This window comes from Chelmon rostratus, chromosome 8, assembly GCF_017976325.1.
Source record: "Chelmon rostratus isolate fCheRos1 chromosome 8, fCheRos1.pri, whole genome shotgun sequence".
NCBI classification, from domain to species: Eukaryota; Metazoa; Chordata; class Actinopteri; order Chaetodontiformes; family Chaetodontidae; genus Chelmon; species Chelmon rostratus.
The window spans coordinates 461,581-479,539 of record NC_055665.1 but is presented as its reverse complement, the minus strand read 5'-3'; the positions used below and the strand labels follow the sequence as shown (position 1 = coordinate 479,539).

The 17,959-nt window shown below is 48.7% G+C and overlaps 1 protein-coding gene across 1 annotated transcript; it reads left to right on the top strand.

The window, feature by feature from the left end:
• Positions 1-70: 70 nt before the first annotated feature.
• Positions 71-17,757, top strand: pogzb (pogo transposable element derived with ZNF domain b). The gene is made up of 18 exons (XM_041941564.1): positions 71-175; positions 1,215-1,504; positions 2,936-3,177; positions 4,173-4,266; positions 4,372-4,554; positions 4,636-4,743; positions 5,255-5,462; positions 5,538-5,698; positions 5,850-5,950; positions 6,026-6,172; positions 7,111-7,245; positions 7,369-7,571; positions 8,145-8,294; positions 8,845-8,904; positions 9,266-9,378; positions 12,166-13,812; positions 14,028-14,064; positions 14,338-17,757. The coding sequence occupies exons 3-18, from the start codon at positions 2,971-2,973 to the stop codon at positions 16,289-16,291; spliced, it is 5,508 nt and encodes a 1,835-aa protein (XP_041797498.1). The 5' UTR covers positions 71-175; positions 1,215-1,504; positions 2,936-2,970; the 3' UTR covers positions 16,292-17,757.
• The last annotated feature ends 202 nt before the right edge of the window (positions 17,758-17,959 follow it).

The window sequence follows — 17,959 nt, the reverse complement described above, 5'->3', positions numbered from 1 at the left end:
TACACCGACCAATGAGATACAGCGCTGCGAAAGAAGGAAGTGACGTAACAACATCGTGAGCCAATCTGCAGCTCTGACACCGCCAGCAGGAGGAAGGCCCGCCCCACGCGCGCCTGGAGAAGAACCGTACGAACCCGTCCGTGCTCTGCTGCCCCGCTCCGCAGCTCCAGAGCAGGTAAGACTAGTACGACTCGGCCTGGTCCGGCTCAGGTTAACTTGCAGACCAGTTCCGCTGGCCTTGCTGCTACATTGAGGAAGCGCTTGGTGTGTAAGTGCTGCCGGCGGGGCGGTGCGGGCTCTCAGTAGCTGTTATCCACGCGCACCGCGGCTGATGGTGCGCGCGGCTGTGGCAGAACCGGGTTTTCAGCCCGGTTCAGTGTTCACTGAGACCCGGGTGCAGCGTAGACTGGCTCGCGGGACACTGTAATGTTATCCTTACCCGCCCGGACTGAAAGTTTGCCCCTGCCAGGACAGGGACGCTGGTCCTGGGGAAGAAACAAGGAACCCGGAGACGAAGCTGAGCGCCCCCTGCGGCCGCAGCGTGACATTACACATCGACTGTTGACTGAGCTCACTGCCGCGTTTCTTCATATAACTTTATTTAAACAATAACAGGAACAGACGCGCACAGAGAAGCACGACAACAGACGTTTCTGGTGCTAAAATGTCACTACACTGTTTATATCAATGGCTTTTATGATAATAAAAAAGACATTGCTCATTACCAACCTTTTAAAGTACTTTTTAAAACAGAAAATGTTCAAGTTGTGAAAATGTGTAGGTAGTTTCCGCCTGTCAGACGGGTTTCTTTGTTTACAGAGACAAATCTTTGCATCACTTCCTGTTTGTGACTTGTTGTGTTTGAAAATGTAAATCCAGAAGTGTAGTTGGTGTAAATGCTGTGTTGGCTTTTATGTGCTGAGATGTTCTCAAACCTGCAAATGAACACCTTTAAAGTGACCATGATCACTGTGCAGCTCCATCTTTGAATGAAGTTCATGTGATATGATTGACAGCTCCAGAACTAAAGGGACGTTATGGTCAGCTGCTGTTTCCAAGTTCAAGAATAAATTCTCAACAGAACTAGCAGTTTCTCAGCCTGGTAGAGTTTTGTCGTGCTTTCTGAGGATGATGATGATGATGATGACGACGGGTGGAGTCAGAGGTCATTCAGATATCACTGTGACGATGACATCTTTTTATGGTTTCTATAGCAACATGGAGACAGAGTTGTTTATGGAGTGTGAGGAGGAGGAGCTGGAGCCATGGCAACAGGTGGACGACAGCGTGGAGGAAGACGAGATGGACTTCAGTGACAACTACTACGAGCCAGGTGAGAGACCCCCCCCCCGACAAACACACACACACACACACTTTCCCGTGGAATAATACCTGTCTGTCTCTCTGTCTGTCTGTCAAGTGGAGGATTCTCTGTCTCCTCTTCCAGCCTCTGAGACTCCGCCTCCCCAGACTCCTCCACCCATCACACCACCTGGTCCAACAGGTATGTGTGAGGAGCTACTGATAAGATACTGGTACTAAATGAAATTCATCAACATGCAGCTCATGATGCTGTCTTTCAGCCTGAGAGACCTTTAACCCCGTGTGTGTGTTGACATCCTGAACCACCGAGAGTTTCCTCTCAGACCGTCTCGAACGCAGCAGCAGGAGTTTAAACTCAGAAAACACGGTTTTGTTTTGTCAGATTTTTCTTCAGCTCTCTGTGATTCATAGCTAACACCACAACATTAAAGAACATTGTGTTTCAGTTCTCGCTTGTGCTGATTAGACTCTAACGAAGGTACTGAATACATAAACAAATCAAAATGATCGTAATAGTAAAAGATTTACGTCTCCTCACTGTATTGAAATAGCCAGAACAGGCTCCACCCTTCCTTCAGCATATTCCCATGCCTTCCCAGGCATCGGTGTCAGGTCTTTACCGCGTCATTGTGATGCTTTAATTGCTGCTGTTAGTCTTTTTTAACTGGCCCTTCAGTGCCCTCTTATGAAATGTTGATGAAATCCTTCTTTAAGGGCATCAAACACTTGAGTGTTTGAATTCAGAACAGGCCCAGTATGTGGGTATGGTTGCCAGTTTGTTTACCACATTTTCTCCAACACCGACCGCACTGAGATTATTTTACTGACCATTTCTGGTGTTCAGAAACATTTCATCATTACCTTCCATCTTCCATCGGGTGCTTCGGTGCATCCTTCTTCCCCACCTGGCTTGTGATAATCTGCATTTAATTCAGTTTCCCGTCTTTCTTTTATCTTTCGTTTATTATAGTCTGTAAAAATGACATAGAAGTCTCTTATCCCAGTTTCTTATTTGTATTTTTATCATGTTGGGAAGCTGAAATCCTCTAAACTGTTGAAATGATTTAAAGCTGCCTTTTTCCTGGAGTTGGTGCAGGTTATTGAGTTCACGTTCTGAACATTTTCTAAAACCTGCATCCATGTGGGGGGGCACGAAATCCTTCATCAATCCAACGTTGGTTATTGCTGAAATAGCTTCAGGTAATCCAAATAATCTCCAGGTTTTTAGTTTTTAGTCCTTTCACCCATCTGAATTTGACTTGGGATGTCGAGGACAAGCAGCGTCTGTCAGGGCCTGTCACATAAGGGTTCAGCTGTGCCCCCCCTAAATGATGTCTTAGATTTGGACGTTTGAGCCTCGTGGTTTGGATAGTTTCAGTGTTTTCAGTTTAATTCTTGGTCCAGTTGATCAGATGTAGATTCAGGAATCAGCAGGTAACATCTGACGTGGGTTTAGAGGTGTAGGAAGAACATTCTCAATACAGAGACGGGGGGGGGTGTTGAACATCGGTCCAAATCTTTACTGATGTTTTGTTTTTTTTATCACATTTTAATTCAAAATGCTGAAAACAAAAATGTTCTTTTTGATTTCAGTCCTGTTTTTTTCTCTCAGCTTCTTCTCCTGCACAGATCGTCTCCTCCTCTGTGATGCCTCCTCCTCTTCCTCCTCCACCCTCCATCATCACCTCCTCCTCTGTCTCCCACCTTCCTGCCCCCTCCACACCTGCAGCAGCAGCCCCGCCCCTGATGGCTCAGGCCCCGCCCCTCATCCTGACACAGACAGCAGGTGGAACGTTCCTCCTCCCAGCAGCCCCCGGGGTAGGCAGCGCCCCCCCCATCCTCCTCACCACACAGGTACTGAAAACAAACACACCCTCTGCTGCTCACATTTCCTGTTTGTTTGCTTCTGTGCGCGGTGAGATGCTCGCTGCGTTCACACATACAGACTCGGCTCCTATTGGTCAGTTAATTTCATCCATTGTTGCTATAGTAACAAACAACATCCGGTTCAGTTCCTGAGTGATGCGTTTCCACACACTGTCCTCGTAGCTCAGTGAAGTTCTGGAGTCTGTCGGTGATGTTCAGCTTTCCTCCATCTTGTTTGTAGTTCTGTTATAGAGCAGAGCAGAAGACAGACGGCTGATTGGTCGTCTCCAGGTTGTCACTGTCAGAGGATACCTGTCGAGTCTGTGTGTGTGAACGGGGGGGGGGGTTGTACAGGTGGATCAGCGCTCAGACCCACGTCTGCGCTCTCTGAGTGATTTGGTGTGTGGCCAACCTGGGGTCGCTCTCCCCGAGGTGGACCTCGGATAGTTGACTACGTCCATCTGTTGGATGAAGACTAAAACCTCTTTCATGGCCGACTGAGTCAAACTGAAGAGTTTACAGACGTTTCACTGCGTAACAACACAAAGAGCCTCAGGACACATGAAGTCTCCACAGTGCCGAGCTGAGCCGAGAGCTCAGGACCGGCGGACCAGGACCAGCGGATCAAGACCTGGATCAGGATAGTTTCCACGGGTAAATTAAAAAGGTGACGAGGAGTCGGGGTTACACGAGGGTGGGCTTCCTGAACACTCCAGACCCAGATCCTGTAGGTTCAGTATCAGGAGTGTGAGGTCCAGTTCAAGCGTCCGTCCAAACCCTCTGAGGGACATGTGTACCCTCGATGTTCTGGATCCTTTCATGGCTCCTGGTTTGGATTTGATGGTTGAAGTCTGCAACATTAAAAAAAGACCACAGAGACGTTTTCCTTTTCGTTTAGTCACCTCACCTCGAGCAAAGCCCCCACCTTTCTGTTCTGTGACATCGCTGTGATGTCACTGTGACGTCATGTGTTTACCACGCAGGGTTTCCCGGTACAGACGGTCATGAACCACGGCGCTCCTCTGCTGCTGAACCTGCAGCCCGGGCAGACGGTCCAGCCGCTCACTCTGATCCAGTGTAGGACACCTCGACCCGTCAAACATCAATCAATAACAAATATCATCTGATTATTGATCCCAGCTGATCTTGTTGGTCGTCGCTGCTGTTTCCTGTCCCCCGCAGCCCCATCCTTGGGTCAGTTGGTCAGGCCAAGTGTGGGCGTGTCCCCCGTCCTCCCCCAGGGCCAGGCGGTCCAGACTAGACCGGGCTCCAACCCCTCACGAGGCCCCGCCCAGCCCGGCTCCACCTTCACCGCCATGCAGCTGCCTGCCACGCTAACCATCCGCACCGGCACACCAGGACCCGGTCAGTCACACTGGACAGGGACGTCTAATCAGAACTGATCAGATGGATTGATTGATTAATTGATCGATCTGTTTTTTCCAGTTAACCTTCAGGTGACCCAGGTGGGTGGAGCCAACTCCCTGAAGCTGGCAGGTTCCCCTGCCCTTCCGTCTGGCTCGGCCAATGGAGTCACCAGAATCTTCAGCAGTGGTATGAGTCTAACAGTTATCAATATTATCAATACTGGTATCAATACTGATGCTTTGATTTCTTTCTGACAATAGTGTCCTATTGATAGTTTTTATTGATTCCTCTGGATTACTGTTCAATAAAAAGACAAAAGTAAGAATAGAATGAACATAAATGAAGGACTTCGTCACTGGTACGGTGGCAGGTCGGCTTCAGGGACTTTAAGAGGGCTAGGAACTGGACCAACCAGGAACTGGAGGTCCCCTTGAGGACTCCTGTTTGTATTTCGTCTGAGGTGATTAAGCAGATCAGACACAGAGGCGTTTTAGCTGCAGACCTGATGATGAGCTGCTGGGCTTTTATTGTGAAGGAGGAGCAGGAAGTGCTGAGTTGCCGTGACGACAGCTGGTTTGAACCTCGGCGCTCACCTGCAGCAGCTGAAGAGTGAAACACAACATCAAACTCAAACAACACAAACACTGTGTCACCATGGTTACCACTGTCTGCGTTTCTATGTCGCCTGCTCCGGCAGCTCCCGGCTCCGCCCCGTCTCTCATCATGACGCCTAGTGTGACCTCAGTGGCGACCTCCGACCCCCCGAGGGTGGTGATGAGTGTTGAGGAGTTCTACTACGGGACGTTTGAAGGTGACCTGAGTCTGAGGAAGCCACAACCGCTGGGGATCAAAACCTCCACTTTTACCTGCCAGATCTGCTCGCACCTCGCCGAGAACAACCTGAGGTGGGTCGCCTGAACACACCTGGATCGTTAACTGTATGTGCTGTGGTCAGTATGTTCACCTGTGTGTGTCTTCAGGTTGATGCAGCACATGCTCCAGCACTCAGAGCTGATTGGAGGAGGGGGAGGAGGAGGAGGTGATGAGAGGAGGTGCTGTAAGTTCTGTTACAGACAGTTCTCGTCTCCAGCTCAGCTGCAGAGCCACCAGGAGCAGGTGCATGGTCCCGTCCTGTCCTCCTGTAAGAACCACACCTGAAAATACAGAACTGTGTGTGCTCCTGTTCCTGACATGGACGTACTGTTTTTATTTAAACTTGCTCTGGGACCTACATCAGGACTCACTTGTCTTGAGTACTTGACTTTGGACTTACCTGCCTCTCTCTCTCTCAGGTATGTGTCGTATATGTGAGTGGGCATTTGAGAATGAGCCGGCCTTCTTGAACCACATGAAGTCCAACCACAAACCAGGAGAGATGCCCTACATTTGCCAGGTGAGTCTGACCTCTGACCTCTGACCTGGCTCAGTGTTTGTCCTCAGCCCTCATTAACTCAGGTGTGACTTGCAGGTGTGTTCGTATCGCTCGTCCTTCTATTCGGACGTCCTCCAGCACTTTGCCAGCTTCCACAGAGACTCTTGCTTCCTGCTGTGTGTTTTCTGCCTGAAGGTGACCAGAAACCCCGCCAGCTACCAGCAGCACCTGCTGCGGCACCAGGTAACCGCACACACCTGTCTGATGGTCTCTGATAGGCCAGTCGACACACACGACACGTCCACAGTTCAAGGTGTTCCTGAGTTCTGGTTCTGAAGCTGTTTAATGATCAGACTCATCATCAGATCTTCATCAGCATGTGACCATAACAGAGGCTGGTTTCAGCCAGGTGATGAGTTAATCCCTCATGGTTGAAACATGACACTGATGACATGTTCAGTCAGACTCACCTGAGAAGGTTTTACAGTCCAGACATGAACCTGAACTGATGCTGATGAAGAGGAGAACAGATCATGTGACCCACGAGCAGGCTGTCATAGTCTCTAATGATGCAGCTCAGTGAGGATCCAGACGTCTCATAGAGGAGACAAGCAAAGCCTGGACGTGGATCAGAGACTCCGGTCTGCAGGTCACTTCACTGAAGAACCAGAACTGTAGAAGAACATCAGGCTTCAGTGTTTACATCACGTCCACACTCGTCCACGTCGACTCAGTCTCTGAGTCTGCTTCACACCTTTTTATCAGTCGGTGGTTTTTATAAGAGCTGGTTTTAGGGGGTCCTGCAGCCCCCTCAGCACCTCTACTTCCTGTGTCCATGCCTATATTCCTTTTTTATCTCTATTCCAACCTCAGTAACGAAGTCACAGTCGTCCTCGTTCATACAGAACACACAGAGAGCTTTCCAAGATGACCTGTTCACCACAGCAGACCCACGTCAGTAACACCCCCGTCACATGACGTGGCCTCGGTTACCTGCAGCCTGGTCTCTGTGTTCTCTTCCTCAGTCATTTTTCATGGTGTATGTCATTATAACGGCCAGTCACGTGTCCATTGGAGTCGACACACCGTTTCATTCCTGATGTGAGTGACCCGTAAACGCTCCTCTGTTTCTCTGTTTCTCTGTCCTTTGTCTTCGCTCTGTCCGTCTCTGTCTGTCTCAGATCAATCAGGCCTTTCACTGCAACAGGTGTCGTCTTCAGTTTGTCTTCCTCAAAGATAAGATGCAGCATAAACTGGAGAACCATCGCTGCTTCCGTCGACCTGCTCAGCTGGAAGGACTGCCGCCAGGGTCAAAGGTCAGCTCGCTGTCTGCCCTTCAGCGGTCGACTCACCTTCATCTTCTGCAGCTGCTTTTCATATTTCTGCCACGTCAGCGTTGACGTTCTGTTGGTTCTCAGTATTGATCCGTGTGTCTCCAGGTGACTATCAGGACCTACGGGAAGATCAGGACGCAGATGACATCAGCGGGGAGCCGGCTGCTCCACGGCCCCTCCTCCCTCATCCAGCCAATCAACATCAAAACAGAGCAGCAGACGTGTCCGATCCAGAGGAGCTCGGCGCTCACCAGATCGCCTCGATCACCGACGAAGAGGCCGGTCGGCCGCGGGGGCCACGCCAACAGGTCAGACTGAAAAAAAGTAAGGTTTCTCCAGAGGATGGCGCCAGAGGAGAGGTCGCCTCGCTCAGAAGGGTGGTGCTGAAACAGGACGAGCAGGAAAACCCCCGCCTTACTGCGCGGTGGTTCCGGGATGCCGGCCCCGTGGTCACATGGTTCAGATCGAATGAATTAGTTCCTGTGTTGTCATGGACTTGGACTGGTTGGTCGAGTGTAGTTAATAACAGACTTCACTGAGATGTGACTGTCAGCCAGTTTTCACTGGTTGACACGTCTGTAGTTCTTTTCAGCTACTGGAAGATATTATGGAGGACTTTTCATATAGCGCCATCATCAGGTCAACATGTTAATGTGTCCAATACTAACTAAACTAACTAAAGACATCAGCCTGGTGTCTACGTCCAGCCTCAGAGGGCTGTGAGCCGGACTGTAGACTGTAACTCTGGATGTGAAACTCTGAGTAGAGCTGAACAACCGGCAGTGTCCTAAAAATGTTGGACATCGTCCTCAGTTTAAAGAAGAAGACGTTGTCTCTGAGTTGACACTTGATGGTAAATACTTCCTGTGCTCGTCCTGCAGGAGTTCCTCCTATGATGGAGACCGGTTGGTGTGTCTGGAGTGTGGGACCGATGCCTCCGACTTCTCAGCTCACTACCCCACCCATGTCCACTGTCTGCTGTGTCCATACAGCAGCTGCTGCTCCAGAGCCTATGCTGCCCACATGATCCAGTAAGTACTGCAGGGACACCCACAGTGCTGCAGGGACACCCACAGTACTGCAGGGACACTCACAGCACTGCAGGGACGCCCACAGTGCTGCAGGGACGCCCACAGTAAAGCAGGGACACTCACAGTGCTGCAGGGACGCCCACAGCACTGCAGGGACACTCACAGCACTGCAGGGACGCCCACAGTGCTGCAGGGACGCCCACAGTAAAGCAGGGACACTCACAGTGCTGCAGGGACACCCACAGTACTGCAGGGACACTCACAGTGCTGCAGGGACACCCACAGTACTGCAGGGACACCCACAGTGCTGCAGGGACACTCACAGTATTGCAGGGACACCCACAGTGCTGCAGGGACACTCACAGTACTGCAGGGACGCCCACAGTACTGCAGGGACACTCACAGTACTGCAGGGACGCCCACAGTACTGCAGGGACACTCTCAGTCCTCCAGTCTCACAGTCCTGTGTAAAGTAATCGTCAGTCATGAGGCAGCAGGTCAGGTGTGTGATCAATGGTTATGATCAGTTGTTGTTTGTCGTTCGTTGCAGACACCACGTGCCACGGTCCAAGGACAAAGCTGTCCCTCTGCACAGACGTCCTCCTCCATGGTGAGACTGACCTCTGACCTGCTGCTCAGCAGCTCTCACTCACTGAACCACTGCTGCAAAGACACTCAGTCAATAGTTTTATACTCTGATACAAACTTGAGGTACTTTTCATTCTGTGTTTTACTTCAGTGTTTATGAGTGTGCAGTGTCTGACCTTTGGTCATTAATTAATTTGTCTGTACTCTAGTTGATTCACAGACTTGTTTTGGCACCAGGAAACTTTCACTTGGAAAAACAACAAATCTGTTGTTGTGCTGTTTTATTGTTCTGTTGTTGTTAACCCGCCGTGTCGACCCGTCGCCGTGACGATTCTCTGAAATCATCCGAAGGTTCAGGATCTTCACTCTGTTTCCTCCCCCAGTGTGTTCCTGCTGCGCTGCTCTCACTGTGACTTCAGTCCTCGGACTGCGGATCAGATGGCCGATCACCTGCTGATGAACCCAGAGCACCACAGCGCCACCTGTCGCCCCAGGGGTAAGACTTCAGCACACACACACACACACACACACACACACACACACACACTGAAGGGTTAACACCACGTGAGAGTCTACTGCAGCACTTTATTTCGCAGATCAGTCGATTGTTGACACAGACAGACGTGTTTTATCTGAGTGTGTTCAGTGTGAGAGAAATGATGAGACTCACTGTTAAATTATTTTCATGTTCATGCTTTTATTTTAGGAGTCAACCAGAATAACTTAGAACATGTTAATGTTCAAAAAGCTTTATTTGTCTCCTGCTGTCCATCAGCAGGGTTAGGGTTAGGGGTTAGCTCTGTTTTAATCCTCCTGAATGGCCCAGGCTGCTCTGATTGGTCAGCTCACACAGGCTGAGCAGGCGCCGCTCGCTGGGCTTCCTGTCAGCTCTGCAGGTGTTTTTAGCTTCTAGTTAGCTGCACTTCTACCCTAAATACCACCACAATGAGCACGTCTACAATAAAAACAGCACACATGAATCTGATCTGTATGAGCCTCGGCCCCCAGCAGGCTGCTAACGTTGCAGCTCTGAGCTAGCTAGCCACGGGGTGCTAATCGAAGTTAGACAATGCTGCTAAACAAATGAACTCCTGCAGTTTGACTGTTTCTTTCACACACGTAGCTCCATCGTTACCATAGTTACCAGACTGCAGTAACAAACACGCACACACACCGTCGAGGATCCCAGAGCAGAACAGGCTTCTTATAACAACAGTGCTAATGCTAGCTGAGCTAGCCGAGCTAACAGCATCAAACCTGCTGTGGGCAGGACATTGAGATAAACTACAGTAGTGACTACAGACAGAGAGAGGGGGGGCTGTATCACAGCTCTAACACAAAGTTCAAGTTGATTCATTTAAAGAAAGACTCATTTAATTAAACTTTATTCTAATTGAGGATTTTTTTTGTGACGACTTTCATTGGAAAACTTCCATAGAGGCTTAAAATGAAAACAGCCCTAATCAAAAGACTTTTCTGTGTCACGTTTTGGTTTGTAGCATCAAGTTAGCATCTTTGCATACCAACGAAGCTCTCAAACACGCCATCAGTCAGCTAAACACCAACATGTTTCCATCACAGACGTGTTAAACAGGCTAACAGCAACAAACTAACTTTCACCCAGTTGTTAGCATGTCGCTACATAGTTATTTTGTGTAATCATGAGATGGGGTCTGGTGATTAGTCGTAATAGTGAGGTTACATCTCATGTGAAATGATTTCGTAGCTGCAGCTGCAGGTCTGACACAGAACTTCAGCTCCGTGAAAACAAACATGAAACTCACTCTGGTTTGTTTCTGTCGTCAAAGTTTCAAAGTAAATATTTAAACCGGTCGCTGAAGTTAGACCCGACCCGCTGCGCTAAGTGGAGCTGATCTTGTCTCATTGATTAAAGTCAAGGACAAAGGAAACAGCAAAGATAAAGGCTGTAAAACCATCTGCAGGTACGACGTCATGTTGAACTGAGTTCACTTCGCTGTTGTCTGGACACGTCTCGTGTAAACAGTCTCAGAGTCTGAAATCCGGCTTTCCCTCGGGGGTCCGGAGGTTTGTTGCTCCACAGCTCAGGCAGCTCCAGCTTCTGGCTTCACCCGGAGCCAAAGTCAACAAACCTGACCTGACTGAAGGTTGAGAGTGTGCACTCGCTCCCTGATGGCATGAAGCCAAGGAAAAATAAAGGACGTGTAAACAGCAGAGGGAGGGTGTCGTATCTGGATTAATGTATTTACTTACACATCAGGATAGAGGAGAATCGTTGTGTAAAGTTCAGCTCCGCAGAGCTCAAACTTCTCCCTCTCTTCGTTAAGCCTTTCCTGGAGCATCCCTTCGTAATCCTCCTCCAGTTGCAGTCTCTCCTTCTCCCAGTCCTCCTTCAGCTTTTTCTCCCTCTGCACAAACTGCTCTTGTAACTGCGACCTTTCCTGCAGGATTCTATCGAGCAGTATCTCACTCAGTATCAGGATGTCAATTACATTATTTATCTTCCTGGCATTTTAGATTTGCTCCCAGTGAGACATTATTCAGTTATTATAGTGACTTTACTGCTTCTGCTATATTTAAAATATAAATCAAGTCCCATCCTATTTATTTAATTTATTCTTTTTTAAAAAATCATGATAAAAAAAAAACATCATTTAGTAATGAAAAGAAACCAGTGAGAGGAGCGCAGGGCTGAAATCCATAGTATATAGTGAAATAACATCATTTTTTTTGGGGGGGGGGGCATCAAACCCCATGACCACACATCTAAGTCTGTAATTCATTCACTTCACAGTTCACTGGTTCTACACAACCCAATTATTCTTCAGATCCTTTCTCTCCAGTCTGTGGACCCTCCACCAAACCGCCCAGCTTCCAGAGCTGTCGGAGAATCACCGAGCTCGTCTGTTAGACACAAGAGGCGTCACATTGATCAAAATTACAGGCCTCTCTCATCTTTTTAAGTAGGAGAACTTGCACAATTGGTGCCTGACCTAATACTTTTTTGCCCCCCTGTAGATATTTTGCTGATGCTGCAGAGAAGCAGCAGTGGTGCAATATGACAGAAAAAAAAAATCAGTACAGATACAGATACCTACATCGGCCACCCGGGGGTCGGTTCCTGTAGCATGGACATTGAAGTAAATGTTTTGTGGAGAAACAAGTGTTTAAAAGTTACTGAATATGCAAATTAGTTTCTACAGATATTTTGATATGTTATGATTTTGACATTCTTGTTTCTAGAAATTATCGTAAATGATTGTTTAGGATGCTAAAAAAAAGTTAATTTGTCCTTTCTTTTCAGTCTACATTGAACCCGACATCCAGTTCTGCCACAGCGAAGAGCAGCACTCTTCAGAAGGGAAGGAACCAGTCCAGAACAGGGACTTGTCAGATCCGTCCTGGAGGACAGCAGATTGTTGGAAATATCCAGAGATGGACAGCACCAAGGCAACCATCGTTCCGTTCACGCAGAGCAGTGGGCCTCGTCATTGCCTGTTGAAGAACAGCGATGCCATCGACTTCTTCAACCTGCTCTTCCCTGCAGCGCTCATGGAGCTGATCGCCAGCGAGACTAACGCCCATGCCAAGACCTCTCAGTTCCTGGGCTCCTGCTACCCAGACTGGGTCCCAGTCACCACCCATGAGATCAAAGGTTTTATTGGCCTGGTCATTCTGATGGGGATACAGAACCTTCCTGACCCATCACACTACTGGTCCTGGAGTCACTACGACAACAGCTATACCTTCTACCGTGCCATGAGCTTCAAACGCTTCAAGCAGATTGCTGCCAACATTCGCATGGGCAGCTTTATCACAGACGAGTATCGCGGCACCACCAAGTCCAGTGACTCGCTGCACATCTTCAGGCCAATGCTGGACATCCTGGGCGGAGCTATGTGGAATACCTACGAGCCAAACTGCTGCTTGACCATTGACAGGGCATTACTGCCGAGCCTGGAGGAGGAGAACTGCCACACCAAGGGGAACCCAAAGACACAACCTCAGGTATGGCTGCTCTGTGACTCCAAATCTGGCTACTGCCACCGCTTCTTCATCCAGGTGGGGGAGATGGTGGGCCACGAGGAAGGCTTCACTGTGGTGCCAGAGCTTGTGAAGGGTCTCGAGGACAAACACCACCATCTTTACCTGGCTAGTTCACTTACATCTGTTCCACTCATGCAAAAACTTCTGGACCAGGGCATTTACGCCTCCAGCTCATTCCCTCCAGCCAACCCCATCCTGCCCAGACAGCTGTGGGATGAGGGCCAGCTGGAGAAACCTGGGAACTTCCTACAGAGACAGTTTGGCCCTCTGCTGGCCACCCGTTGGAGGGACACCAAAGAGATGGGCTGTCTGTCAACTAATGCGCCTCCAGGTGAGCAGGACACTGTTTGGAGGCGATCTCAGACCAAAGTGGGCGGACTGGACCCCATTGACCGCCCAATGGCCTTCCGCCTTCTGCAGGAGAACATGCGAGGGGTCGACATCTGCAAGCAACTGCTGGCCTGCAACCCACTGGGAGGAGTTCCCCAGGACCGACACTGGCGCAGCCTCTTCTGGTTTCTAGTCAACCTTAGCATTGTCAACGCCTTCATCGTGCTGCGGGAGAGCCGCAGAGAGAACCCACCCCCCTGGGTGCAAGACGGCCTTTTCACTCAGGTTAACTTCCGGAAGCGTTTGGGCAACCAGCTCGCCAAGTGTGCTCAGAAATACTTTGAGGTCATGGAGATTGCCAGCTCCCGCGGGATGAGGGTGGAGGTGGCAGATGAACCAGTTAAACAAAGACACAGGATTGCGAAAATCAGCGGCATCTCCAAGAGGTGCAAGAACTGCAATTTGAAGAACATCCGCCATGAGAGTGTGTACGGTTGCATCATCTGTAAAGTTAATCTGTGTAAACAGCCGAGCTGCTTCTGGGAGTATCACGGCCTGTCACGTCTGAACAAAGGTCAGTATTTATGCACTTAATTTCAACGGTTGTGGTCAGTTCTATAACTAAGAGGTTGGTTTATTACTGTTAAACACTGCACAATTCAGAGCACCTTGGTAGCTGAATGGTTACGGTGCTGGTTCAGCCTTTGTTGCATGTCATACCCTCTCTCTCTGTTTCCTGCCTGCATCAAGGCCCACAATTAAAGATGAATGTTTGATGTCTCTTAACAGGATCAACAAAAGTTGGATTCCTCAAGGACAGAATAAGGTAAACATTTCACTGAATATACTCACATTTATTCTCTGTTGTTAATTTTGGAACGTATTTGTTTTTGGGTGTAGTTGTTAAAGCTTTGTCATTGATGTCATTGAAAGATTTATGTGGACTATACAAGATGAGCTGCATAGTTGAATGAAAAATGAGTCCAGTGTGTGTTTTGGCTTCATGAATGAAACGTATTTTTAGTCTACGATGTTTTAGAACTGCGGTGCTTCTATCTTGGCAATAACGTTGACGAGCATTTCTTTTCCTGTGCTGCAGTGGAGCAGTCGAGGTAAATGAGGTTCAGGACAACGTGGATGGTGCGATGGCCCCTGTGGAGGACATGGACTTCTCTGACGATGAGAGACTGGATGATCTGGATGATATTGATGAAGAAACAGAAGATACTAAGGAAGAGTTTCTCAAAGAAGAAAAACGTCCAATGTCTCACCTGCCATCAGCAACAGACGGCCACACCCAACCAGCAACCGTCCTGTCTGCTTCTAAAGATCGTGATGATTTCCTCACTGCCCGTCAGTTAAGGATCGCATTGTTTGCTCTATGTGATGGACTTCACCAGGCCTCAAGGGTTTTTTCAACCGACGTGCAGCTTATCCGGGCCTGGGTAAGGGAGGCAAAGAAGCGTTTGAAGAGAACTGAACAGGAACAGAAGGTCAGTGACAATGGTGGGGACCGTATGGTGGCCTGGGTGCTGTCCATGCGGGAGCAGCAGCTTCCGATTACTGAGAGCAACCTATTCCACAAAGCCTCCACGCTGAAGAAGAGGGGAAGTTTCAGTGACTCCTTCCGCATCTCCTACGATTGGGCCGTAAGCTTCATGCTGCAGCATCGGCTGGGCGTACGGAGCATTGGCAGGGAAGCCACGCTGGCTCGCACTCTGCCACTTTCCCTTGAGGCCAAGATCAAGTCCTTTAGGGAATTTGCTCAGAAAGTCATCCAGGTCAACAAGCTGTCAGGAAGCACTGTGGCTGTGATGGATGAGCTGTGCCTTTTTGTGGATTTAAGGTTGGTTCAGGACAAGTTTCGCCGCTCAGATGCCCTGGAACTCACTGGGTCTTTACCTCTGGTAACTGTGTACCTGACAGTGCTGGCCGACGGTATCATGCTGCCGTCCCTTGTGCTTGCGAACAGGCAGCTGGCTGAGATAGCACTACCAGAGTTCATCCTTTTGGAGGCTGGCCCAGAGAGTCTACTAGTAGAAGAGGCCTTGGATCTCTGGACTAACAAGGTTTGGCTCCCGCATGTGTCTGGTCCAACTCAGCGTAATAAATCAATGTTGATCTTGGACCGACACCGGGAACACTTAGGAGATTCATTCCTTACTTCCATCAGTGGATCGGGTACTCTCCCAGTGGTGATTCCTGGAGGCTGTTCCTTCCATCTTCAGCCTCTGGAGGTTTGTGTGAAGCCAGTTCTGCAGCGCTTCTTGCTGTCACGCTGGGCAGAGTTCACCGCCGGACACCCGAAGGAGTTGGAAGAGATGTCACCCCACCGACTCCAAGCAAATGTTGCTCAGCTGCTGGTTGATTGGGTGGTTGAGGCCCTGACACACCTGTACGAACTCCCACAGGTTTGGAAGACGTCTTTCCACCTAACAGGCATTCTGCCATGGCAGAAAGAGGAGGACGAGGAGGCTATGAGGAAGGAGGGGACGTTGATGATAAGTAAGAAACCGAAGGAGATCCAGTTGGACCTCCTCAGCACCTTGACAGAGACCCTGCTGGGGGCCGAGGCTTTAGAGGAAATTTCTCCTGAGCTGTTGGAGCTGGAAGACAAAGAGGACACAATGGAGGAAAGAGAGGACAAAGAGAAAGACAAAGAAGAAGATGATAAGGGGGTGAACAAGGACAGGGAAGAGACAGGGAAAAAGATGAGGGGGGACAGGAAGGATATGGAGGAGGAAGGGAAGAAAACAAAGGAGAGAGGTAGGCTGGAGGACATGGAAAAGGAAGGAAAGGACACAATCGAAGCTGTGGAAGACAGGAAGGAGACAGAGGAGGTCAGGAAAGGGGAAATTAAGAAGCTGGGGGAGGACAGTGAGGAGGAAGGAAAGGACAAAAAGGAGGACAGGAAGGAGGTGGGCAAGGAGAGACGAGAGACCAGGATAGTGATAGGAGAGGAAGTTGGTGATGAGTGGAAGATAACGGTAAAGAGCAGGACTGAAGGCGTAGAGGCTGACAGAGGGGAGGATGAGGGGATGGAGGAAAGCTGAACAGATGATGGAGACATGGTCCACAGACCGTAAACACCTGAGCAAGTTGTCCTTAACAGGTGTCTAAAGGAAGTAGCTTACCGCTCGACATCATCCTAGTTTACCGAGAATCCACAAAGTCTTACTTTTGGCAGTTAGTCAGTGGAGGTACGTTGAGCTCAGCTGGGTCTGAACCAGAAACAAACCTTCATGGTGTGGACTCAACGCTCCAGTCTGCCACAGGTTTGCCCAGATACGACAGTTTGTGTTTGATATAAACTGTTGTTTATGATGAGGCCCGGGCATGATGCTGCACCAGAATCCCGGAGGTGAAACGATGAAATTCAGCATCTAATGCTAAGAACTGAGTTTGTGTAAAAATTGTACAGATTTTGTCTTTGTCGAGACAAGTTGGAGGTTTTCCATTCACTTCACTTCAATAGATGATCATGTTGCCTGCTGCTTGTTCGGGACATTGATCATGTGCCACATTCACAGACACCAGCCGGGCTGAGCTGTCTTGGCTTGTCCCGAATTTCCAGATGAAGCCTTGAACTCAACACATGATGTAAAACAGTCAAACTCTGATTGGCTGACAACAACTGTCACGTCATGTTTTTTAAACTTGAAGATCATACTCAAAGTTCAGCTGCTTATTAATGGCAATATTTCCAAGGATCTGAAGGTTCTGAAGACTCTTAAGGTCTTTGGTGTTTTTCCGGCTTTGTTAAATTTCCTTCTCATCCTTCAAGTGTAGAAGGAAAGTCTCCAGACCAGCCAATCGTCACAAGTCATGAACAACTGCTAGTTAGAAATGCATCTGAGAAAAGAAAGGACGCGTTCAGTTAAGAACAGCTTCCGTCTCTGTAGGTCAGCCGAGACATTCAGGACCGTCATTCAGCCTGTGGATGTAAGATTTATAGCCGAATCAGGAAAAATGAAACAAACGCTGCACATGTAGTTCTGACCAAACTGATCCAACATGTCTGACAGGAACATCCAGGTGTCGACGTGGACGTGGGCGGGTGTTCCTCGTGGCGTTGTCGGTTCATCTGCCAGTCACTGTCGTGGTCAGTTGATAGTTTGGTTGAAGAAACTTTACAAAACTGAAAAATGTTAATCGCAGTTTTCTGAAAGCCGTGTGACGTCTTCAGATATCATGTTTTCTTTGACGCCATCACTGACGAGATGCTGCAGCGGCGTCGCTCCTGCTGAACAGCTTCCTGTGAGATGATGGAGAGCAGCTCTGGAACATTCTTTTATTTTTGGACTCAAACACAGAACCATGTGACCGGAACCTGGACCTGAAGATATTTCTGTGTTGGTTTGAACTGTACAGATTAGTATTTAGTCTTTATTTTTATTTGTGTCCATCAGGTGAAAGATGATGTTTTCATGACTTCAACATGTCTGCCTGAAGGTGATCGTCTCGGTGCTGCTGTACAGAAGACTTCTGTTCCTCAGAAATAAAATAGGAAACATCTTCACATTTGGATTCCTGTCTCAGTTTTATGGTATTTATTTGTGAGGGACCATGAATCTCAAACAGATGTGTTGTGTCTTATTTACTGACTAACAATCCAAGCACTAATACTGCTAACGCAGTTAATACAAACAGTTCAAAGTACCATAATACTAACTAGATACCAAAAAACACAGTGGAAATACAAGTACAGCCTTACTGGGCAT